The sequence below is a fragment of the Salvelinus fontinalis genome, chromosome 3 (genome assembly GCF_029448725.1).
Source record: "Salvelinus fontinalis isolate EN_2023a chromosome 3, ASM2944872v1, whole genome shotgun sequence".
Classification (NCBI taxonomy): domain Eukaryota; kingdom Metazoa; phylum Chordata; class Actinopteri; order Salmoniformes; family Salmonidae; genus Salvelinus; species Salvelinus fontinalis.
The window spans coordinates 37,895,554-37,921,800 of record NC_074667.1 but is presented as its reverse complement, the minus strand read 5'-3'; the positions used below and the strand labels follow the sequence as shown (position 1 = coordinate 37,921,800).

General features: G+C 43.2%; 2 protein-coding genes across 9 annotated transcripts in view; both read left to right on the top strand.

Moving 5' to 3' along the window:
- Window positions 1–679: 679 nt before the first annotated feature.
- On the top strand, window positions 680–9,019 carry LOC129847101 (cyclic AMP-dependent transcription factor ATF-7-like). 5 transcript variants are annotated; one of them, XM_055914914.1, is made up of 13 exons: window positions 680–749; window positions 2,003–2,064; window positions 2,201–2,297; window positions 2,491–2,618; window positions 2,722–2,880; window positions 3,159–3,322; window positions 3,401–3,494; window positions 3,652–3,771; window positions 3,961–4,158; window positions 4,476–4,535; window positions 4,860–5,048; window positions 5,645–5,750; window positions 7,154–9,019. In XM_055914914.1, exons 2-13 carry the CDS (start codon window positions 2,017–2,019, stop codon window positions 7,384–7,386), a joined length of 1,596 nt encoding a protein of 531 aa, XP_055770889.1. In that variant the 5' UTR covers window positions 680–749; window positions 2,003–2,016; the 3' UTR covers window positions 7,387–9,019. The 5 variants fall into 5 exon arrangements, with proteins under 5 accessions (XP_055770889.1, XP_055770879.1, XP_055770908.1 ...); XM_055914904.1 differs by having other exon boundaries at window positions 2,491–2,624; XM_055914933.1 differs by having other exon boundaries at window positions 2,491–2,624; window positions 7,127–7,247.
- Window positions 9,020–9,952: 933 nt separating this feature from the next.
- The window catches only part of LOC129847042 (disco-interacting protein 2 homolog B-A-like), a 107,298-nt gene continuing 91,003 nt past the window's right edge, over window positions 9,953–26,247 (top strand). For all 4 annotated transcript variants that reach the window (XM_055914840.1, XM_055914831.1, XM_055914825.1 and 1 more), the window contains exon 1: window positions 9,953–10,187. In XM_055914840.1, coding sequence (XP_055770815.1) covers window positions 10,103–10,187 — 85 coding nt within the window. In that variant the 5' untranslated portion in view covers window positions 9,953–10,102. The remainder of the gene's footprint in view (window positions 10,188–26,247) is intronic.

Below are 26,247 nucleotides of genomic sequence, written 5' to 3'. Positions count from 1 at the left end.
TGCCTAAGTATGCTGCAGAGCTGTCTTACAAAATCATTTTACTAGTTCTTCCAAGTAGATACGGCATATTTTCACAAACTGTCTCTGTCCCTCTCGTCATTGTGTACAATCCTCTCATGCGGTCTAAACTAATGTAGCAGGCGTAAGTGTATCCGTCCAGAGATCTGTATATAATGATGAGATGATCATGTCTCCGCCCTAACAATGGGAGTTGTTGTCCCAAAGAAACGCACTGAGTTTATTTTGGACAGATTTGTGCGAAAGTGCCTTTTCTTTTCTGTGTTCAAATAATCAGCATTGCTAAAACTAAAATGTTTTGCTTACAAGGTGGGGGGGGGGGGGGGGCCCTAAAATCTCCTTTAGGGCCCCCAAAATGCTAGGACCGGCCCTGAAAGGATTACCATACATAGGGACTGCAATTTTCCACAAATAGAAAATATTCTGCCATTATACATATGTGTAGGCTTGCAATTACTTAAAGCATACAACATACAATGTATCATAATATGGTGAAAATGTTATGAAAAACACCGTGATTTGTCAATTGCAGGGCTCTCATCATATTTATTTTTTGCCATTTGAGGACACATGCAAACTGCCTCATGTTTACATAATCTCGGATTTTTCACCCCAGTAATCCTGTTACGTAAAAAATGTAACAGTTTCACCTCTCGCGCGATTTCAACCCAACGCAGGCAGCGCAGTGTAGGAGTTCCAGCAGCGGAGAAGGGGAGAGGTAGGGACGTTGGGTGAGTTTGTAAACATTTGATTTGCTCGTGTTCAGATATCAAGATTTTACCAAATAGCCTTTGTCGGGGAACAGGTGTATTGACAGTCTGTCACATTTACCTTCCCCATCCTGAAATACTTATTTGACGCGCCTCGAATTGTGTCAGTGCATTAACGTTAGCCTAGCCAGCTAACATAACGTTAGCTAGCTAACTAGCCTGTGTGTTCTGTGCAATATCATCTGGCAAGGCGTTAGCTAGCAAGTTTTTTAGCTGAAAAAAAGGGGAAGGTAAATAAAGCTAGCTAATTTAGCAAAGAGACCACCAAGAAGCCCTTTTAATTCCCTCGGCCGTGATTGCCAATGTGGTTGGTCTGCTGTAACCTTACTGCCTGTACCAAAACATCTCATGTGATGATGATGATGGCCTGTCAGATTTTGCATAGTGAGGTCCATTCTTCGTCCTGTCTGACATTATGTTGCTAGCTAGCTATATCTAACTTGACGTGCTGTTGTGATCATTGGCCCATAGTTAGCCATCGTGCCCATTGTTAGCTAACTAACTAGTTAGCAGAGTCTGTTAGGTAGTTTCTGTCTTAGTTGTGATCATATACACATTAAAACCAGGGTTGAGACAGTCGCAAACGGCATGGTCCGTTAATTACGCAGATTCTGTTGCAAACCGTTGTGCAACAGAAACCGTTTACTCCAAAACGGAAAACGTTTTGCAACGAAAACGAGTTTATATTGGAAAATATTCAGCTTTGTTCCTCCCGGTTTAGTTCCGTTTGCTCCATTTGGTTCTTAAACGGTTTCTGTTGCAAGACGTAATGAATTCACCCCATGTGAACTGCGCTGTTTGTTGACAGTCAGCAGAGAGGAGGCCATTTAGCTAGGACAATAACGTTAGTAACTAAAAGGCGTATTTTACTATTCAAAAACACTAGCTAGTTAAGGCTATCACATTTTGATTTGCCAGCTGGGACATATGTTTAATCACCTTTTGTCACCAAGAAAATTGTTAATGTCAGCATTAATATATTTGTTTGATAGTAACGTTAGCATTTTTCGTTTTTCTTAATTGTAGTGTAAACAAGGTGCTTTAGTTGGAAATATTGAACATGTAGGCAGTAGGAAATCCTTCTGAATATCTATTTGTTAACCCTAATGTATTAGCCAATACAGACTGTTTTTTTTTTATCTACCAAGATTTTAGAGGCAGAGACAAAATAACACACTTTCATTCTCTTCCCCTCCCATACCTCTTTATTGCAGGCTCTTTATTTGAGATGGGGGACGATCGACCTTTTGTGTGCACCGCCCCAGGCTGTGGACAGGTAGGTTCTAATTTACACTCTTTTTCTCTTCATCCCTCACTCTCTTTTCCCACTCTCCCTCCTGTCTTTACAGATGTCGGATTTTAGGAGCCATCAGATTACTTTCACCAGTGTCTTGCGTTTTCTTTGTGTACAGAGATTTACCAATGAAGACCATCTATCAGTCCACAAACATAAGCATGAGATGACCCTAAAATTTGGTCCTGCTAGAACTGATTCCGTCATCATCGCAGGTGCTTACCTTTACTATTCCTAGAATTTCTCAATTTGACTTTATGAGAAAATTATGAGAGAAACATTTTTGTCTAGCTATCAAACCAACACCACCCTGTGTGGACAGATGAGCAATCTCTGTTGTTGACAGAGGGGATTTACCTGTACTATGAAGCCTCTAAACCAGTGTCTCCTCTTTCTCTCTACCACCAGACCAGACCCCCACGCCCACCCGCTTCCTGAAGAACTGTGAGGAGGTGGGTCTGTTCAATGAGCTGGCCAGCTCCTTCGAACAGGAGTTCCGGAAGGCCCATGAGGATGACCAGAGGAACAAAAACCCGGTGAGGGTGAGGACGGTGGAGGGGCTAGGATGGGTTTGGTTTTTAAACACGGGTAGTTTGACCAATTTATTAATGTTGTGTCTGATTGTTGGTCCCCACACAGCTCCCCACCCCTCATCTTCTGGCCCCACCCCTACAGACCCTGTCTGGGGTGAAGGAGGAGGATGAGGGGCCTCTGGAGGTTGACTCCTCCCCCCCAGGCAGTCCTGACTCCACGTCCAGCATGTCGGACAGTAGCAAGGAGCCAATGGGGAGAGGAAAGGTATGACCTGGGGGCAGGGCGAACAGGTTGTATGGTTGAACAGATTAATCGATGTGTGTTCTTTCCTCTTGTCAAGTTTGCATGGTAACTTGGGTGAGAGAGAGAGAAAGGAACAGTGGTGGCCAGAGAGTAAAGTAATCACTTAACTTTGAGGCAAGTAAAGAAGATGTCAGCAAAAAGTAGACAATTAGTGGGTGTCTTAGTGGGTTCAGCTCAGCGGCCTGTAGTGTTCAACTCCCACCTGGGTTTCTCTGACTGGATGTGATGTGTGTTGACAGGAGACTCTTCCTCCTCCACAACCAGTGTTGAGCTCCACCCCCACACCAACCATTGTACGGCCTGGGTCCCTCCCCATTCACCTTGGTTACGACCCCCTGCACCCGACACTGCCGTCGCCAACTTCTGTCATCACACAAACCCCACCCTCCAACAGACAACTGGGGTGAGTCTAATCTACCAACATCTCTCTATATTTGTATTCTCTCTGTCTTTTTAATTTATACCAATCTCCTGTTCTCAGCTCTCCGACAGGCTCCTTCCCACTGGTAATGCATCTCCCCAACGGACAGACGGTCCCTCTCCTCCCCAGCCCAAATATGACCTCAGTCATATCTGTGAGAATCAATCACATTTATTTATAATGCCCTTTTTACATCGGCAGTTTTAGTGAAAGTAATAGATGTCTAATTAACAGTAACATACTTGATAATGGCAGATATTGGTAAGTGTTATTTTGTCCTCTTATTTAGTCTCTTCTTTTGTAATGTGTAGCTGGCGAGGCCATTTAATATGGTGCCCAACATCCCTGGGATTCCAGGCCCTCCGATTGGTGGAACCAGCAGCGGCTCCTCCTCCCCATCTGGGTATAGTCTACACTCAGAGGCCAAGATGGTGAGAGGCGCATGCACTTGCGGACTCACACTACACACCGCACACAGAGTTAAGGACCAAATGGCAGTGGGCCTACCCGTGGCAGTGGAAGGCAAAGGGAGCCAAAATAACTTGTAGTTTTGCAACCCTAGGAAGGCATGTTGTTGACATCTGTATGACATTTCTGTGTGTGTCCCTCCCTCTCTGTAGAGGCTGAAGGCGGCGCTGACCCAGCAACAGCATGGCCTGGGGGCTCAGAACGGGGCTGGAGGGGGCACAGGGGGGGTGGAAGAGGGCACAGGGGGGGTGGGGGGGGGACCGGGGTCCAGCCCCGCTGTCCCCCAGAGACATGAGCAGTGCCAGCAGCCCTCGCAGAATTCTGACACCCCCTCACCTGCACAGCCACAGGTAAAACACATACATACTGATACAATACCTAAGGGTCAGGTGGAATCTACTAGACGCAGGGTGGCCTTTATCTCCAGAAATGATAAAAATACTGGAAAGAACACTGAACAAACTAAAACCATGTTTTGTAGATTAAATATGCTGGCAACTCTGTAAAGGTATTGATAAGAGAACTTCTCTGCAGATTCCGTCTGACCCTATATATTTGGTAATGCATTATCTCATGTCGCTTGCATGTATTTTTTGTGCACAAACAGTGAATACAAAAATGCACAGGCACACTCTCATGCATATATGATTTACATATACTCACACAGCAAACCAGCAGTGGCTCCTCCTCTCCATTTGGGTATAGTCTACATTCAGAGGACATGATGGTGAGAGGCGTATACACGGGCACACTTTGAAATACACATTCAAATGCACTTTTACACACACACACACTCTCACACACACACTCTCACACACACACACACACACACACACACACACACACACACACGCTCACACACACACGCTCACACACACACGCTCACACACACACGCTCACACACACACGCTCACACTCTTGCATTCTCTCTCTCTCTCTCTCTCTCTCTCTCTCTCTCTCTCTCTCTCTCTCTCTCTCTCTCTCTCTCATACACACACTCATGCACACACACCTAGTCCAAGGTGTATAACACCCTCCCCGTCCTCCCCAGGTGTCCCCGGCCCAGCCCACCGGGGGTAGGAGGCGGCGGGGTGCGGAGGCCGACCCAGATGAGAGAAGGCAGCGCTTCCTGGAGAGGAACAGGGCGGCGGCGTCTCGCTGCCGACAGAAACGCAAGGTTTGGGTTGGCTCTCTGGAGAGGAAGGCAGAGGACCTGGCTACCATGAACGTCTCTTTGACCGTGAGTCTACTGCACTATGACCTAGACTGTAACTGTCTATTACAGCCAGTTACAATAAACCATAAAAGGCAATGAGAAGGGCAAAGGCAATATGTAACTTTTTGGGCGACCTGACCAAATTCACATAGAAATGTGAGTTATAGATATGTAATTCTCGTTGAAAGCAAGTCTAAGAAGCGGCAGATCTGTTCTATGTGGTTTATTTCTATGCTTCCCATTCTTAAATTTTGTTTTGCGTCTTCCTTTTGGTTTTGTACACCAGTTGAAAATACAATATTTTTGGTTATGGAAAAGATATTTCACAGTGGTTTAGATGGTACAATGATTCTCTACACTATACTTGCTTGTTTTGTCACATAAACTGAAATTGGGTAACTATTAGAATTTTAGCAACCAGGAAATGGCGGAGTGATTTCTGCATAGTCCATCTTTAAAACCATGAACCCGTCTGATTTGTATTATACTGGTAGAAGCTCTAATATGATTCTCGTGCCCATGGGGTTTTGGTGTATGGTTGTCAGTGGTTGAGAAGACAAATGTTGTGTGTGCATTGTCTTGTGTGTTCATGCCTATATGTGGTGTTCTGTTTCTGTCAGAATGAAGTGGGTCTGCTGAGGAACGAGGTCACACAACTGAAACAGCTGCTACTGGCCCACAAAGACTGCCCTGTCACTGCCATGCAGAAGGCGGCTGCCTACTTAGGTAATTAAGACAACCTACAAAAGATTACCAAAAGTATGTGGACACCAACTCGTCGAACATCTCATTTTAAAATCATGGGCATTAATATGGAGTTGGTCCCCCTTTTGCCGCTATAACAGCCTCCACTCTTCTGGGAAGGCTTTCCACTAGATGTTGGAATATTGCTGTGGGGACTTGCTTCCATTCAGCCTCGAGCATTAGTGAGGTCAGGCACTGATGTTGGGTGATTAGGCTTGGCTCGCAGTCGGTGTTCCAAATCACCCCAAAGGTGTTTGATGAAGTTGAGGTCAGGCCAGTCTTGTTCTTACACACCAATCTCGACAAACCATTTCTGTATGGACCTTGCTTTGTGGACTTGGGGCCTTGTCATGCTGAAACAGGAAAGGGCCTTCCCCAAACTGTTGCTAGCTGGAAGCACAGAATTGTCTAGAATGTCATTGAATGCTGTAGCGTTAAGATTTCCCTTCACTGTAGCTAAGGGGCCTAGCCAAAACCATGAAAACAGCCCTAGACCATTATTCCTCTTTCACCAAACTTTACAGCTGGCACTATGCATTAGGGCACGTTCTCCTGGCATCCGCCAAACCCAGATTTGTCTGTCGGACTGCCAGATGGTGAAGCGTGATTCATCACTCCAGAGAGCGCGTTTCCACTGCTCCAGAGTCCAATGGTGGCGAGCTTTACACGACTCCAGCCAACGCTTGGCATTGCGCATGGTGATTTTTGGCTTGTGTGTGGCTGCTGGGCTATGGAAACCTATTTCCTGAAGCTCCCGACGAACAGTTATTGTGCTGACGTTGCTTCCAGAGACAGTTTGGAACTTGGCAGTGAGTGTTGCAATCGAGGACAGACTATTTTTACGCGCTACGCGCTTCAGTACTCGGTGGTCCCGTTCTGTGAGCTTGTGTGGCCTACCACTTTGCGGCAGAGCTGTTGTTGCTCCTAGACGTTTCCACTTCACAATAACAGCACTTACAGTTGACTGGGGCAGCTCTGGCAGAAATTTGACGAACCGACTTGTTGGAAAGGTGGCGTCCTATGACGGTGCCACGTTGAAAGTCACTGAGCTCTTCAGTAAGGCCATTCTACTGCCATTGTTTGTCTACGGAGAGTGCATGGCTGTGTGCTTGATTTTATACACTTGTCAGCAACGGGTGTGGCTGAAATAGCCAAATCCACTAATTTGAAGTATGTCCACACACTTTTGTGTATACATGAATCTACTATCAATCACACAAGTCTGTCATTCACTCCATCTGTTTGATTTTTAATTTAGCCTCATTTATCTGTCCCCAATCAACTTGTACATCCATTCACCCACCTACCGATCCAACTCATCCATCTAATCTATTGCTTGCCTGTCACCTCTCTTTAAGGGTGAATGTTTCTCTCTCTGTCTATAGCTGCAGGAGGAGAGGAGAGCTCCAGGGATCCCCCCTCCGAGCCTATGGGCTCCACAGCCTTGGTCATCCAGCACGGGCCTTCGGCCCCTGTCCCCAGCCCTGGTGCAATCACCGTCAACGGGCTGAGTGTATGCGCGGCTGAGGCAGTGGCCATGTCGGTCCTGGCCGGGATGGGGGCGGCCCACCAGGGAGGGGTCCTCATGGCGCCACAGCCTCAGCCTGCCCCCAGATGATGCACAGGGAGCCAATAAGAACTTTAGGAGGCCGGACTGGTACAATTATGTGAGAGATTGAAAGGGACCTGATTTGAAATCTGAAATCCCACCAGTTGTTAATAGAAGGGGGGTGAGAAGTACTATCTCCAACCTATGCTCAGACCTTGGAGACAGTGGCAGCCAGGAAAGGATGTTGGGAGTTGACATCCTGTCAAAGCCACAGAACCCCCCCACCCCCCAAACACACACACACACTCGCTTACAGCCAATGATAATCACTGAACATACCGAGTAGTCCCGCCCCTTTTGCCCCTTTTCTGATGGATCCCTGCTTGGAAGCACTGTCACTGCGTATATACAAGCGTATGTACATACTCGCACCCCGTGACATACACACACACACACACACTCGATCACCGAATGTAGTGTGTTTTTGTCTATTTGCAACTCTCTCCCCTGTCTACAGTGTAAATCTCTCCTTACATATTTATCTTCTTCATGCAGCTGTTAATCCATGGGGAAACTCTTTTTAGGGCTGAATAAGCGTGAGATATTGTTTTCCCTTTGTCATGGAGTGAGCCAAAGTATGAGTATGTTCAATGTCTGGCCTTTTTAAAAATTTGTATTATTATTGTTTTTTTATAAGAATTCTGCATTCTGACAATGTGTATGAAACCCTTATTGACTGCATGGATATTAGAGGAGACTGATGAAGACCACTGTCTGTGTGCTGGTGTCTGCTCATATTGTTGCTGGTTTTTATCATACTGCTTTTCTCTCCCACTTTTTAAAGTGATATCAAATGACTGATGCAAACAATGACGGTGTCCTAATGTAACACTTGAAATGGTTAGGTTTTAGATTATAGTTTATGTAGTAATCAACAAACTTTTCATTAGATTTATAAATTATTTACCCAGGCTAAGTTGAGAAAAAGTAGTACAATATATTTTTATATTCAAAACAAATATTAATGTCCCTGCATTTATCTAAAATGTGTGTAGTGAATACAGTGGTAGAATGGTTTGTTCTAATTCAATGAAAACCAATTACATTCTAAATGATAAGAGAAAATGTAAACATATGACATTTTCTTGAATGCAAATCTCGAGTAGGGGATGTCTATTAAGAGAACATGTAAGCCTACAACATATTCTTGAATGCAAATCTACATTAGGGGACGTCTATATGGAGTTAAAGATCATGTCCTTGTCTCGGGTGCTTTCCAACATTTAAAAAAACTATACTGTCTTTTGGAGTATATCACTTTTGTAAGACACGTCACTGAAATATTTATGAAATGTCATTGAGTGGTGTCTTTTTTTTGTTGACATTTTGTGTTGAGGAATACCTTGTTTGTTTCATATTTTTTTAACATGTCAATGCTCTATTCATCATTTTGTTATTGCTGTAACTGAACCCTGCGTCACGTTACCTTTCCCCTCGTGTTCTGTCAAGAGGATGGGTATGTCTGTCTTCAACAGTGGACCCAGAGTGTAACCTCCGACAAACTATTATGGAATTTGTCTCCAATCCGTCGAGAGGGTGTTGTTCCCCAAAAGAATTACACCTCAAGGCGGGGAAATTTAACTTGTGTATAGTCTCAACTATTAAAAGATTTCCGGCAAAATAAACAAGTTACTGGCAACAAGGGGTTTAGGTTAATCTTTTTCATGCTTAGTATCTAAGTGCCTATCCCCTTGGTACAGAGCTCCATGACAGTAGGAGCAGAAGCTGCCTGATGTGGTACTGGCTCAGGGTGCTCAGGGATTAGGATGGGCTGGTGGCATACGTGTACACAACAAGCACAGGAAACGAGAAGGCTTCAGTATGTCAGAGAGCGAGATACACAGTCACATGCAGGGTCTATAGACCATAAGGGGAGAATCCTAACTTCCACTAAATGGATTTTTCACCAAGTCTCCCACTGACATGAATGCATGACTAAGTGAAAATTGACTGGAAGTTAGAATTAGCCTCTAAAATTGTATTCCAGACATAATTTGTGTGATGTTAGGATGTTCATCTTGTCATGAAATTGCAATAGTTGACTGACCGATATTATGGACCATAGTTTCATAATCAGTAGCCCAGTGTGTGTTCAGTCAGTGGTGTGTGAAATGCTCTTAAACATTCATTTTCCATACAGCGGGATTCACCAACTGGCGGCCGAATTTGAAATGTGGGTGGTTTTATTTGGCACCCCAAGTTTTTTTGAATATTCATAGTCTGACATAAAAGACTGTAAAAACACCAGGAAATCAGCTCCAGTGATTTTAATTTAAGAAATCTGAACCTCAAGTTTTCCCACGCATAATAGAGAGACACGTGATTGTATACAAATGTAAGCAATGTTTGAAATTATTGTTTTAGTCAAATATCTATTTGGGCTTATTGCTGGCAATTTGCAGTCTACAAATGATTTGTAATTATGTTCCCGGCCCCCACCAACCGCTCAAATATAGTTGATGGCTGAATCAAGTTGATGATCCCTGCCATACAGTAACGCCAGGGGGAGCAGGCGGTCTAATGATTTCATGCGCCAGTCACAACCATTAACATCAGACATGGTCATGTGACAGATTCCTTTGGTGAGTTGTTCATTGCTCACAGTTATGGCGGTGTTAGGGAGTCGAAAGGATGGAGTACAGTCTTGATTTTTCCTTTTCTCGTTGACTCAGGAACTTGTCACCACTTTTAATTTCTTAACATTCTACGTTTTATTCTTGCAACGATGGCGGACCGAGGCGTGGATATGTTGGCACTACCGAAAGAGGTCAAGGACCAATTGGCGGAGTTGGATTTGGAACTGTCCGAAGGTAAGGATTTTAGATGGGGGAAAGATAAATAGGTGTTGCGTCCCAGATAAAAACAATAACAATCACCCGTCTGCTGTCAGTGGTGAGAACTGCAGTCTATAACCGGGCAAGCACGACTCCCTCCCCCTGCTATGTTGCCGAGGAGGATAAAAACACTGACCTATTTTCATTTGATTAGCTACTATAGTTAATGTAATCAAAATACCATCATTATTATTTTCGCCTATAACGGCATAGTTGTTTTTGAGCAATGAGGATATAGAGAGATGGCTATTTTACTGGATAAGGCTTTTGATGTATTAACTGTATGATACTATAGTTTATGACTGGATGTTTTTTAATAAGGTTTTTTGTTTATTTATACTTTACATAATACTTACCATCAGAAGTAACCATAGCTCTCAACATTAACACAATCTTCCAATTTGCTTTGCAGAGTCAGTGCATTTTTCCCTAGTAGCTAGGATAAAAATTGCCTTCATGTAATTTACAGTATCAAAAAGGAGATCAGAGGTTTTCCTCCTGTCAGAAATGAGGTCAAGGCTCTCTTCCTCATCACATAGTTATTGTGTCTGTTTCTCAAGCGATAGTGCTGTTGAAATTATGCTGCACGTTCCATAGACCTACAAGGCTGTCGACTGCTAAGCTCTCTTGTTAATGTGGGAATGCAGCGTTTGCCTTGTTTTGACAAATGGCAATGCTAAAAATAAAAAATAAATAATATGGTGTTATGCAAGTCTCCTTGGTGGGTGAATCACAGTATTGCTGGATCTGTGCCATGCGGTTCAAAGCACCCCGAGGTGCATGAGTAATGTAATGTTTCAACTTTGGAGAGGAAGGAGAGAGAACGTATGTGATGGAGGAGTAGAGTTACCATTGGTGACTGACTTACTGAAGTCAATTCTCTCCCTGAATCTGCTCCCCTCTCTCCCCACTGTGTGAACATTGAATAATAGTACAGTTTCACACTGTGCCTATTGAGCTCTTCACAGCTTACCGCTGAAACTCATGGCTCCATGGAGTCATCATGGATTCCGACTGTCCAGGTCTCATCCAGACACAGTTGGATGACTGAAACTGAAACGGAAGACCAGGTGTGGAGAAAAGTTTTCAGTAATTTTCCAAGGCCTCCATACTATTCTGCCACCACCAGACCTTTGGTTGTGGGCCCTGGCACTTGTGATTTTCCATCAAATCTGCTGAGTATAATTTCAAAATTTGTTTTATTTGAGACTAAAAAAGTTACTTTTGTCACTACTCACCTGTAATAATCATTCAATAGTTGCTTTCTGAAACGTCTCAAAGTGAGGACATTAGCCTAACAAGAGAATCATAGTAGAATCAAATAGCCTGTGCACATCATCAAACACAGCCCCCCTGGGATACAGCCACAAAGATGGCCTCTCAGTGGTTACAAACTAATCAAAACAACTCCCTCAAAACAACATGGTCTCAGAGCATTTCGTATTAGTCTGTATGTAAATCCGAGACACTCCATTTAGTATATGTTATGTTTCGTATGGTATCTATTCATTTGTGGATGTCCATCATCCATTTCGTATGATATGTTACGAATTGCAATTCGTACGATGTGTTACGAATTGCAATTCGTACGATGTGTTTCGAAACGCAATGTACGATATGTTACGAATTACAAAATGTACAATATGTTAGCTAGGTAGCTAACATTAACGTTAGCTAGCTCTAGGGGTTAGGGTTAACTAGCATGCTAAGTAGTTGCAAAGTAGCTCAAAAGTAGTAAGTAGTTGCAAAGTTGCTAATTATCTAAAATGCTAAAGTTGTCCGTGATGAGATCCGAACACGCAACCTTTTGGTTGCTAGACGTTCATGTTATAGGCCAACCCATTCACCCCGACCAACCACCCTCTTTCCGTTTTTGCCTTAAGTAACCTATCTTATGTAACCATACCAAATGTAACATATCATACTAATTTGAGTGTCCCAGATTTACGTTTACTATGTTGCGTCTAGCTGTTACTGAGACCAGTCTGCTCAAAAAGATGTGTGAAATCTATTTTACATTAATCAAATCAATTAGATTGGGCTGTTTAATATGTCACAGGGCACTTCTGAAAAAGTCTGAGTGATGGAGAAGCCTTAATTCACTGTTACAAACGGTGGGTGAACTCACTTCTACTTGTGGTATCGTTTAATAATAGACAGCAATTAACAGTTTGGTTAGTGAGGGTTCGGAGTAGTGCTGCTCTCCTTAGGATCACACACACAGATGGAGAGAGAGAAAACAGACTGGAGTACCTATCTATTAATAATAATGGCATGCTGTATAAACAGATGTACTGCATAAACAGACTGTCTCTAGTTTTCTGCTGTGTGTGCAAATCGAGTGTAAATGTTTGAGAGTGTCGTTGTGTGGCATACATTGGTTGTGGGATTTTTGTTGATAGGGGGTTTTTGCTTTAGTGACTGAAGAGCTCGGCAGTAGTAGTAGGCCTATACAACTACTACTCAACTGTAAATGCCAGCCTGCTGTATGCTTATTGGTCTGTTGTCCTCAGACATTTAGAGCAGTAGTTAACTACCCCTGATAAGACCTACCAGCTCCACGTGTAGGCCTATCCCTTGACAATCTCTGTAGTTAACAGACAGTGTAGGCTTATTAAAATGTAGCCTAGTTACATGTTTATTAGGATACATAGTACTTGAATGAATGATGAGTATTGAAATGGCCTGTTGTTGTGGTGTTATGGCTCAAGTTTGAGGTGTTTGTTTATTCCCGCCCATCAGCCCTGTAGCCCTCAGCTTGTCCACTGACTCCACTCACACACATAATCCATTTTGAGCCCCAGCAGCACTTAACACCCAACGATTGATTCACCACAAAGAGAAGCCTGTCTCATTATTCCAGCCACACTGAGCTATGACCAGATGGCCAGACGGGAATAGCCATGTTTGTAGTTCCATCAGCCTGCTGGTGGTTGTAGTTTAACTGTAGCTAGTATCATACAGTAAATGAATTGGATCAGTTGGGACAGGATTCAGTAAAGGCTTCAGTAGCACAACAACTCAATAGAAACTCAAAACCCCCAGTGCGGGGGTCAACTGAAAGTCTCTGTCACAGTTGCGAAGGGAGGACGACATGGTGTACTCTATATCCAACAGTCTTCCCCCCACCCACCTTTATTTAACCAGGTAGGCCAGTTGAGAACAAGTTCTCATTTACAACTGCGACCTGGCAAAGATAAAGCAAAGCAGTGCGACACAAACAACACAGTTACACATGGGATAAACAAACGTACAGTCAATAACACAATAGAATAAAAAAAAATCAAAGTTGTTGCTGTAAGCACATAGCCTACTCTCTACTATCTATGTTTTGGGAAGTACTTTATCAGTATTATGCACCAAAACACATAATCTATTTTAATGAACTGCCAGTACATTTCCATTTATATAGAGTAGTAGCAGTCTATCCGGAGTCTTCTTAATGTTTCTCATGCATATCCTTTACATTTCTAACAATCAGCCCATTGTTGTCACTCTGTTCCAAAGACGGGACTCCCATGGCAACAAATATAGGAAATATGCACCATTGCAGTGATGGTGGATTATGTGCGTGCGCATGCGTGTGTGCGTGTACGCGTGCATGTACGTGTGTGCGTATTAAAGGGATACTTCGCAGATACCTATAGACTTCCAGTTGTTGCGCTAACGCTAGTTAGCACTGGCTTGCGAAACTACATCTTACTTCCTTTACACTGGACACAGAGACATGAAAATGGTATTCATCTGACACTGGGAAGTAGATAAAGGGCCTCATTGCCAAAATCCTGAAATATCCCTTTAAGGTCTCCCCTACACTCAGCTCTAACCCCGGTGACTGTGGGGACACAATGGTAGCCATTGAGAGGATCAAAGCCATGCTGGCTGGAGCTCGGCTGGAATTCAAAACGCTCAACCACAACCCTTTATGTGTTTTAAGCTGCTCAAATGAACTGTATGTGTGTGTGAAAGTGAGCTAGCTGTACAGTTACTGTAAATATGACTACTTCACACACACACACACACACACACACACACACACACACACACACACACACACACACACACACACACACACACACACACACACACACACACACACACACACACACACACACACACACACACACACACACACACACGTGTGCCCCTTTGCCTGGTTTTTGTTTCTCCTGCCTGGTCTCCAAGGTCTGTGTGTATAGTGTGGTGTAGTGCTCTGATAAGAGCTGAGTGAATGGGATTCCCTTTGGCTTTTCTCTGAGTCCTGTCTCTGTCTCAGTGTGGACTATAGTGACTTGTGAGTGTTTGTCCAGTCGTGTGTGTGTGGAGGAGAGGCAGGTTTTTCAGCACAGCAGCCTGTTCCGTGCTGAGTGGAGAGGGGGAGAAAAAGAGAGAGAGAGAGAGAGAGAGACAGTTGGAGTTGGGGGAGAGAGAAAGAGAGATTACGGTCGTGTCTGCGTCTCCCAATCTAGGTCACAGAGCATCAGGAGGCAACACGCCTGGCTCATTTAGCCCTCTGAGTCACAGTGGGCCAGTACTGCTGCTGGGGATCTCTCTATCTCGCTCACTCTCTCACTCTCACTCTCTCTCTCTCTCGTGCTCTCTGTTGCTTACATTCTTGGTCACTCATTCTATCTATATCTCACTTATCCTCTCTCTCTCTCTGACGCTCGGTCACTTGTTTTCTATCTCGCTTAACCCTCTCTCTCCCACTGTCTATCCATGGCTCTGTCGCTCATTCCCTCTCTCTGTCTATCTCTACATCTGATCTGCTTTCTCTATGGCTCTCTCCTTTCTCAGCCTTTCTCTCCTTCCTACCCTTGCACTTCATCACCATAAACAAGGCAGTGTAGAATGGGGACTATGTGTATGTGTATGTGTATGTATGTGTGTATGTGCACGTTGAGGATTGTAGCCAAAGTGTAGCTTTTGCGTCAGTGTCCTCACAGTGTGTTGACCACAGACACACACAGGGCAGGAAGAGGCTTCAGCCTATCCATTGAAAAGCTCATTAACTGTAACTGAGGAGCTGTGCACTGATCTCTGACCATAGTTAAAGGTCAGTAATGACCAATAGAGAAGGAAGCACAGATTCAGAGTGTGGCAGATATTGTAGAAAAACAGTCTGATATTGGCAGAGACATCTGCAGAAATGTCCAGAGAAGTTGTCCGTTTTGGAAATGAAGCATTTGTGTTACATAATAGCATGCACCTCACGCTCAACACTCTCTCAGAGAGTTCCTCTCTGTCCAGTGTCTGTGTTGTTAATCTTTTATTTTTATTGGCCAGTCTGAGATATGGCTTTTTCTTTGTAACTCTGCCAAGAAGGCCAGCATCCCGGAGTTGCCTCTTCACTGTTGACGTTGAGACTGGTGTTTTGCAGATACTATTTAATGAAGCTGCCAGTTGAGGACTTGTGAGGCATCTGTTTCTCAAACTAGACACTCTAATGTAATTGTCCTCTTGCTCAGTTGTGCACCGGGGCCTCCCACTCCTCTTTCTATTCTGGTTAGAGCCAGTTTACGCTGTTCTGTGAAGGGAGTAGTACACAGCGTTGTACAACATCTTCAGTTTCTTGGCAATTTCTCACATCGAATAGTCTTCATTTCTCAGAACAAGAATAGACTGATGAGTTTCAGAAGAAAGGTCTTTGTTTCTAGCCATTTTGAGCCTGTAATTGAACCCACAAATGCTGATGCTCCACATACTCTACTAGTCTAAAGAAGGCCAGTTTTATGGCTTCTTTAATCAGAACAACAGTTTTCAGCTGTACTAACATAATTGCAAAAGGATTTTCTAATGATCAATTAGCCGTTTAAAATGATAAACTTGGATTAGCTAACACAACATGCCATTGGAACACAGTAGTGATGGTTGCTAAAGATGGGCTCTGTATGCCTATGTAGATATTCCATAAAAAATCTGCCGTTTCCAGCTACAATAATAATTTACAACATTAACAATGTCTACACTGTATTTCTGATCAATCTGATGTTATTTTAATGGACAAAAAATTTGCTTTTCTTTCAAAAACAAGGACATTTCTAAGTGACCCCAAACTTTTGAATGTAGTGTAATAATAATCAATAATTTTGCTCTTTATTTAACCATCTTACATATAAAACCTTACTTGTTCATCGAAAATTGTGAATAACTCACCACAGGTTAATGAGAAGGGTGTGCTTGAAAGGATGCTCATAACCCTGCAATGTTGGGTTGTATTGGAGAGTCTCAGTCTTAAATCATTTTCCACACACAGTCTGTGCCTGTATTTAGTTTTCATGCTAGTGAGGGCCGAGAATTCACTCTCACATAGGTACGTGGTTGCAAAGGGCACCAGTGTCTTAACAGCGCGATTTGCCAAGGCAGGATACTCTGAGCGCAGCCCAAACCAGAAATCTGTCAGTGGCTTCTGATTAAATTACAATTTCACAGAACCGCTTGTTGCAATTTCGATGAGGCTCTCTTGTTCAGATATCGGTAAGTGGACTGGAGGCAGGGCATGAAAGGGATAACGATTCCAGTTGTTTGTGTCATCCGTTTCGGGAAAGTACCTGCACACCCAACTCACTCAGTTGCTTCACTATATCACATTTGACATTGTCCGTAAGTTCGAGTTCATTTGCACACAAAATATCATACAATGATGTGTGTGTGTTGTCCTTGTTAATGCAGACAGAGAGGAGCTCCAACTTCTTAATCATAGCCTAAATTTTTTCCCGCACATTGAATATAGTTGCGGAGAGTCCTTGTAATCCTAGATTCGGATCATTCAGGTGAGAAAAAACATCACCCAGATAGGCCAGTCGTGTGGGAAACTCATCATCATGCAAGTGGTCAGACAAGTGAAAATGATGGTCAGTAAAGAAAACTTTAAGCTCGTCTCTCAATTTAAAAAAAGTGTAAATATTTTGCCCCTTGATAACCAGTGCACTTCTGTATGTTGTAAAAGCGTTACATGGTCGCTGCCCATATCATTGCATAGTGCAGAAAATACATGAGAGTTCAGGGGCCTTGCTTTAACAAAGTTAACCATTTTCACTGTAGTGTCCAAAACGTCTTTCAAGCTGTCAGGCATTCCCTTGGCAGCTATAGCCTCTCGGTGGATGCTGCAGTGTATCCAAGTGGCGTCAGGAGCAACTGCTTGCACACGCGTTACCACTCCACTATGTCTCCCCGTCATGGCTTTTGCGCCTTCAGTACAGATACCAACATGAGCAACAGCTACGTTTGGCTAAATCGGTCAGTGGAATTCCCGCTAAAAAGTAACGGTTAATGTGATTGGATGTTCATTATTTGACAAGGCTACCTGTATTTGACATTGTGTTGTTATTTCGCTGAATACTAGATAGTTTAATTTAATTTTGCCGGTGAAACGAGGCTACTCAGGCGAGAAAAAAACCTCACCAAATGTATAGCCCCGTTGGAAAATATAAATGGACAGTTTGAAAATGTGAAGACAAAAAAAAAAATGTCAGTCACATTTTTATTTGGCGTATCCTTGACGGCATTGCACCCTAGTTTGGGAATACATGGATTTATTAGAAGTTATTTGTCCTAGCCATCATAGCATCAAGATTTGTGACATGTTGCCACAAGAAAAGGGCAACCAGTGAGGAACAAACACCATTGTAGCTACAACCAATATTTATGTTTATTTATTTGCACATCGTTACAACACTGTATATAGGCATAATATGACATTTGAAATTTTGTGAGTGTAATGTTTACTGTAAATGTTTTTTGTTTATCGTCTATTTCACTTGCTTTGGCAATGTAAACATATGTTTCCCATGCCAATAAAGCTCAGAGAGACAGACACAGATAGAGACTGAGACAAATCAAATTTTATTGGTCACATACACATGGTTAGCAGATGTTATTGCGAGTGTAGCGAAATGCTTGTGCTTCTAGTTCCGACAGCAATATCTAACAAGTAATCTAACAATTCCACAACAACTAGCTAATACACACAAATCTAAGTAATGGGATGGAATAAGAATATGTACATATACAGTGGGGAGAACAAGTATTTGATACACTGCCGATTTTGCAGGTTTTCCTACTTACAAAGCATGTAGAGGTCTGTAATTTTTTATCATAGGTGCACTTCAACTGTGAGAGATCTGAAACAAAAATCCAGAAAATCACATTGTATGATGTTTAAGTAATTAATTAGCATTTTATTGCATGACATAAGTATTTGATCACCTACCAACCAGTAAGAATTCCGGCTCTCACAGACCTGTTAGTTTTTCTTTAAGAAGCCCTCCTGTTCTCCACTCATTACCTGTATTAACTGCACCTGTTTGAACTCGTTACCTGTATAAAAGACACCTGTCCACACACTCAATCAAACAGACTCCAACCTCTCCACAATGGCCAAGACCAGAGAGCTGTGTAAGGACATCAGGGATACAATTGTAGACCTGCACAAGGCTGGGATGGGCTACAGGACAATAGATAAGCAGCTTGGTGAGAAGGCAACAACTGTTGGCGCAATTATTAGAAAATGGAAGAAGTTCAAGATGACGGTCAATCACCCTCGGTCTGGGGCTCCATGCAAGATCTCACCTCGTGAGGCATCAATGATCATGAGGAAGGTGAGGGATCAGCCCAGAACTACACGGCAGGACCTGGTCAATGACCTGAAGAGAGCTGGGACCACAGTCTCAAAGAAAACCATTAGTAACACACTACGCCGTCATGGATTAAAATCCTGCAGCGATTTTCTGGATTTTTGTTTTAGATTCCGTCTCTCACAGTTGAAGTGTACCTATGATAAAAATGACAGACCTCTACATGCTTTGTAAGTAGGAAAAGCTGCAAAATCGGCAGTGTATCAAATACTTGTTCTCCCCACTGTATATATATATATGGGATGAGTAATGCAAGATATGTAAACATCATTATTAAAGTGCCATTAATAAAGTGACTAGGGATCTATTTATTAAAGTGTCCAATGATTTCAAGTCTGTATGTAGGCAGCAGCCTCTCTGTGTTAGTGATTGCTGTTTAGCAGTCTGATGGCCTTGCAATAGAAGCTATTTTTAAGTCTCTCGGTCCCAGCTTTGATGCACCTGTACTGACCTCGCCTTCTGGATGGTAGCGGGGTGATCAGGTTGTTGTCCTTGATTATCATTTTGGCCTTCCTGTGACAGGGTGCTATAGGTGTCCTGGAGGGCAGGTAGTTTGCCCCTGGTGATGTGTTGTGCAGACCGCACCACCCTCTGGAGAGCCCTGCGGTTGTGGGCGGTGCAGTTGCCATACCAGGTGGTGATACTGCCCGACAGGATGCTCTCAATTGTGCATCTGTAAAAGTTTGTGAGGGTTTTAGGTGACAAGAAAAAAAAAATTCAGCCTCCTGAGGTTGAAGAGACGCTGTTGCGCCTTCTTCACCACTCTGTCTGTGTGGGTGGACCATTTCAGTTTGTCCGTGATGTGTACGCCAAGACAGAGAGAAAGAGATGTTAGCCATGAGCCCAGTTCACTGATGTACTCTGAATTATGGAGCTGAGTCGATTCTGCGGCAGTACACTGAGTTAATCTGCAGATCCCTTACCCTCACGTCAATGAGCCTACTGTGCCTGTTAGCGTTAGCTAATGTTTATACCGCACTAGTTGTCTTTACATTATACCGTCTTTTCAGTACTTTACAGTGTGAATTATAGGCCAACATGGCATTAGTTTAGTGTTGTAGGCCTATAGCATAATTTAGCATTAGCAGTCTCAGACAGTGCATGGCATGGAGAATGCTACATGTATGGCACATATAATAATACAGGTATTCCCAAACTGGGGTTCACATTTAATAAATTTTTCTTCACATTTTCAAACAGTCCATTTATATTTTCCAATGAGGCTATACATTCGGGTGAGTTTTTTTTCTCGCCTGAGTTTGAGAGTGCCCTGACCCTGGTGCTAGAGGGGGTAAACAGCTGGAGGTTGAATGTTTGAAGGGGTACGGGACTATAAAAAGTTTGGGAACCACTGTAATAATAGATGAAGAGACCTGCTTCCCCCTCCTCCACCCCCAGACAGACAGATCACCTGCTGGCACGGCCCATTGGGGATTATAGTCAGACAGTCTTGCCTGAGGGATGGCACTGATGATCACCCCACACAAACAAACACACACACACACACACACACACACACACACACACACACACACACACACACACACACACACACACACACACACACACACACACACACACACACACTACAGCTTCGGGGTGGAGGGGGACTTGGACACCACATGCGCAGGGTTGCCATGGACACAGAGGATCCCCCCTCTATCTTGGGTTTGTATGTTTTATTATAAAGCTTAAACCCCAGAAGATTACAACGCCCGTAAGCCACATTGACAGCCAGAACCACAGTAACACAATCCAAAGGGCTGCTAAGCTTTTAAAGCTATTATTATTATAGAAGAAGCATATGACAATCACAGTAGGGCGAGAAAGTGTTCTCTTAAGAACAGATACACAATCAGCTCTTCTCACCCTCGAACTCAACCTAAACTATTATGAGATACAGAGCTAAAACAAAATTCTATGAGGCCTAAACTAAGGACACTATCAATCAAGTTTATTTTATATAGCCCTTCGTACATCAGCTAATATCTCGAAGTGCTGTACAGAGACCCAGCCTAAAACCCCAAACAGCTAGAATGCAGGTGTAGAAGCACGGTGGCTAGGAAAAACTCCCTAGAAAGGCCAAAACCTAGGAAGAAACCTAGAGAGGAACCAGGCTATGAGGGGTGGCCAGTCCTCTTCTGGCTGTGCCGGGTGGAGATTATAACAGAACTATGCCAAGATGTTCAAAAATGTTCATAAGTGACAAGCATGGTCAAATAATAATCATGAATAATATTCAGTTGGCTTTTCATAGCCGATCATTAAGAGTTGAAAAACAACAGGTCTGGGACAGGTGGCGGTTCCATAACCGCAGGCAGAACAGCTGAAACCGGAACAGCAGCAAGGCCAGGCGGACTGGGGACAGCAAGGAGCCACCACGCCTGGCAGTCCCGACGTATGGTCCCAGGGCTCAGGTCCTCCGAGAGAAAGAAAGAGAGAAGGAGAAAATTAGAGAGAGCCAAGATTTTCAAAATGTTCATAAATGACAAGCATGGTCAAATAATAATCAGGAATAAATCTGTTGGCTTTTCATAGCCGATCATTAAGAGTTGAAAACAGCAGGTCTGGGACAGGTAGGGGTTCCGTAACCGCAGGCAGAACCGTTAAAACTGGAATAGCAGCAAGGCCAGGCGGACTGGGGGCAGCAGGGAGTCGTCATGCCCGGTAGTCCTGACGTATGGTCCTAGGGCTCAGGTTCTCAGAGAGAGAAAGAAAGAGAGAACGAGAGAATTAGAGAAAGCATACTTAAATTCACACAGGACACTGGATAAGACAGGAGAAGTACTCCAGGTATAACCAACTGACCCTAGCCCCCCGACACAAACTACTGCAGCATAAATACTGGAGGCTGAGACAGGAGCGGTCAGGAGACACTGTGGCCCCATCCAAAGATACCTCCGGACAGGGCCAAATAGGAAGGATATAACCCCACCCACTTTGCCAAAGCACAGCACCCGCACCGCTGGAGGGATATCTTCAACCACCAACTTATAATCCTGAGACAAGGCCGAGTATAGCCAACAAAGATCTCCACCACAGCACAAACCAAGGGGGGGCGCCAACCCAGACAGGAAGATCACGTCAGTAACTCAACCCACTCAAGTGACGCACCCCTCCCAGGGACGGCAAGAAAGAGCACCAGTAAGCCAGTGACTCAGCCCCCGTAACAGGGTTAGAGGCAGAGAATCCCAGTGGAGAGAGGGGAACCGGCCAGGCAGAGACAGCAAGGGCGGTTCGTTGCTCCAGAGCCTTTCCGTTCACCTTCACACTCCTGGGCCAGACTACACTCAATCATATGACCCACTGAAGAGATAAGTCTTCAGTAAAGACTTAAAGGTTGAGACCGAGTCTGCGTCTCTCACATGGGTAGGCAGACTGTTCCATAAAAATGGAGATCTATAGGAGAAAGCCCTGCCTCCCGCTGTTTGCTTAGAAATTCTAGGGACAGTTAGGAGGCCTGCGTCTTGTGACCGTAGCGTACGTATTGGTATGTACGGCAGGACCAACTCGGAAAGATAGGTAGGAGCAAGCCCATGTAACGCTTTATAGGTTAACAGTAAAACCTTGAAATCAGCCCTTGCCTTAACAGGAAGCCAGTGTAGGGAAGCTAGCACTGGAGTAATATGATCAAATTTCTTGGTTCTAGTCAGGATTCTAGCAGCCGTATTTAGCACTAACTGAAGTTTATTTAGTGCTTTATCCGGGTAGCCGGAAAGTAGAGCATTGCAGTAGTCTAACCTAGAAGTAACAAATGCATGGATAAATTTTTCTGCATCATTTTTGGACAGAAAATTTCTGATTTTTGCTATGTTACGTAGATGGAAAAAAGCTGTCCTTGAAACAGTCTTGATATGTTCGTCAAAAGAGAGATCAGGGTCAAGAGTAACGCCGAGGTCCTTCACAGTTTTATTTGAGACGACTTTACAACCATCAAGATGAATTGTCAGATTTAACAGAAGATCTCTTTGTTTCTTGGGACCTAGAACAAGCATCTCTGTTTTGTCCGAGTTTAACCTGTTGGGGATGGGGGCGCTGTTTAGACTATTTATGCTAATGTGGCTAATTTTTTAAACGGCTTCCCACAAAATCCTTGATCGTACAATATGCATATTATTATTATTATTGGATAGAAAACAGTCTATAGTTTCTATAGGAGTTGAAATTTTGTCTCTAAGTGGAACAGAGCCCATTCTACAGCAATTTCCCTGACATGGAGTCAGATTTGAGAAACGTTGGCCACTTTTCTGAAATCATTTAAAAGGGCTCTGTCGTTGCTATGACTATACGGACACTTCTTACGTCTTCCCCTGGATGCCTTTACGTGATGACGATTCCAACGGGCTCGATTGCTCGTTCACAGGCCCTACAAATGAAAAAAACCTTTAGCTAGCAAGTCTTTTCTTGCTGCGTAACGCGCGTGGAAGACACCGACCCTCTCCTGTTCCAAGCGTTAGTTTAGCCTGTTATATTTCTCCGGTCATCTTTTCACTCGTTATAGGAGTTACAAACATCACAAAGTAGTTAATTTAAAGCGTTTTATAGCAATTTATATCCGTTTAGTGCGATTTTGGGACATTTATTTTTGCAACGATGTGAAAAGTTGGGCACGCTTTTCAGTTCATCCCGAACGTAGTTGACATTTCCACATGGCAAGAGGACAGCTTTCCACCAAAAGACGATTTCTCCCAAGAAAGGATCCTTTGCCCAAGATACTGATGGAAGAACAGCTCAAGGTAGGACATTTTTATTATGATAAATCGTGTTTCTGTCGAAACATTTTAGTGGCTTAGGACGCCATGTTTTTTGACGTAGCTTCGCTTGGCGCAAACTGTATTGAAAAGTAAGGATAAATTAAAAAATGTAATAACGCAATTGTATTAAGAATTAAATTGTCTATCAATCCCTGTCCACCCTATATTTTTTAGTCACGTTTATGAGTATTTATGTATAAGAGTAGATCACTGTCTAAGTGGCGCAAGGACGTTTTCTTTACCAGCTTGTCTACATTTCACATTGTCTAACCATGATTTTGGTGGCTAAATATAAACATTTTCGATCAAACTGTATATGCATGTTGTAATGTGATGTTACAGGAGTGTCATCGGAAGAATTCTGAGAAGGTTAGTGAAAAAATTAATATCTTTTGGCGATGTTGACTTTTATCGCTCACTTTGGCTAGAATCAATGCTGGGCTGCTAATTGCTATGTGCTAAGCTAATATAACGATTTATTGTGTTTTCGCTGTAAGACACTTAGAAAATCTGAAATATTGTCTGTATTCACAGGATCTGTGTCTTTCGATTCGTGTATGCTGTGTATTTTTACGAAATGTTTGATGATTAGTAGTTAGGTAAACACGTTGCTCATTGTAATTATTCTAGTCCATTTGTGATGGTGGGTGCAATTGTAAACTATGAAGTCTACCTGAAATATGCACTTTTTTCTAACAAAACCTATCCCATACCATAAATATGTTATCAGACTGTCATCTAATGAGTTTTTTTGTTGGTTAGGGGCTATAAATATCTTAGTTTAGCCGAATTGGTGATGGCTACTGGTGTTGGTGGACAAATAAAAGATGGTGGAATATGCTAATGTCTTTTTAGGTAATAGATGTACATCTTTACATATTGTGTCTTCCCTGTAAAACATTTTAAAAATCGGAAATGTTGACTGGATTCATAAGATCTGTGTCTTTCATTAGCTGTATTGGACTTTAATGTGTGAAAGTTAAATATTTTAAAAAAATATTTTTTTTGAATTTCGCGGCACTGGTTTTTCAGTGGGGGGGGGGGGGGGGTGCCGCTAGCGCCACGCTGATCCTAGACAGGTTAAAAGTAGAAAGTTTTCAGCCATCCACTTCCTTATGTCTGAAACACAGGCTTCTAGCGAGGGCAATTTTGGGGCTTCACCATGTTTCATTGAAATGTACAGCTGTGTGTCATCCGCATAGCAGTGAAAGTTAACATTATGTTTTCGAATAACATCCCCAAGAGGTAAAATATATAGTGAAAACAATAGTGGTCCTAAAACGGAACCTTGAGGAACACTGAAATGCACAGTTGATTTGTCAGAGGACAAACCATTCACAGAGACAAACTGATATCTTTCCGACAGGTAAGATTTAAACCAGGCCAGAACTGGTCCGTGTAGTCCAATTTGGGTTTCCAGTCTCTCCAAAAGAATGTGGTGATCGATGGTGTCAAAGGCAGCACTAAGGTCTAGTAGCACGAGGACAGATGCAGAGCCTCGGTCTGACGCCATTAAAAGGTAATTTACCACCTTCACAAGTGCAGTCTCAGTGCTATGATGGGGTCTAAAACCAGACTGAAGCATTTCGTATACATTGTTTGTCTTCAGAAAGGCAGTGACTTGCTGTGCAACATCTTTTTCTAAAATTTTTGAGAGGAATGGAAGATTCGATATAGGCCGATAGTTTTTTATATTTTCCGGGTCAAGGTTTGGCTTTTTCAAGAGAGGCTTTATCACTGCCACTTTTAGTGAGTTTGGTACACATCCGGTGGATAGAGAGCTGTTTATTATGTTCAACATAGGAGGGCCAAGCACAGGAAGCAGCTCTTTCAGCAGTTTAGTAGGAATAGGATCCAGTATGCAGCTTGAAGGTTTAGAGGCCATGATTATTTTCATCATTGTGTCAAGAGATATAGTACTAAAACACTTAAGTGTCTCTCCCGATCCCAGGCCTTGGCAGAGCTGTGCAGATCCAGGACAGCTAAGCCCTGGAGGAATACGCAGATTCAAAGAGGAGTCCGTAATTTGCTTTCTAATGGTCATGATCTTTTCCTCAAAGAAGTTCATGAATTTATTACTGCTGAAGTGAAAGCTATCCTCTCTTGGGGAATGCTGCTTTTTAGTTAGCTTTGCAACAGTATCAAAAATAAATTTTGGATTGTTCTTATTTTCCTCGATTAAGTTGGAAAAGTAGGATGATCGAGCAGCAGTGAGGGCTCTTCGGTACTGCACGGTACTGTCTTTCCAAGCTAGTCGGAAGACTTCCAGTTTGGTGTGGCGCCATTTCCGTTCCAAATTCCTGGAAGCTTGCTTCAAAGCTCGGGTATTTTCTGTATACCAGGGAGCTAGTTTCTTATGACAAATGTTTTTCGTTTTTAGGGGTGCAACTGCATCTAGGGTATTGCGCAAGGTTAAATTGAGTTCCTCAGTTAAGTTGTTAACTGATTTTTGTCCTCCGATGCCCTTGTGTAGGCAGAAGGAGTCTGGAAGGGCATCAAGGAATTTTTGTGTTGTCTGAGAATTTATAGCACGACTTTTTATGCTCCTTGGTTGGGGTCTGAGCAGATTATTTGTTGCGATTGCAAACGTAATAAAATGGTGGTCCGATAGTCCAGGATTATGTGGGAAAACATTAAGATCTACAA

Excerpts from the sequence above, each read along its gene's own strand:
- LOC129847101 (XM_055914904.1), top strand. The coding sequence starts at position 2,017 with ATGGGGGACGATCGACCTTTTGTGTGCACCGCCCCAGGCTGTGGACAG. Across the intron at positions 3,323-3,400 it reads CCCTCCAACAGACAACTGGG|CTCTCCGACAGGCTCCTTCC; the intron begins GTGAGTCTAATC and ends TCCTGTTCTCAG. Across the intron at positions 4,536-4,859 it reads TACATTCAGAGGACATGATG|GTGTCCCCGGCCCAGCCCAC; the intron begins GTGAGAGGCGTA and ends CGTCCTCCCCAG.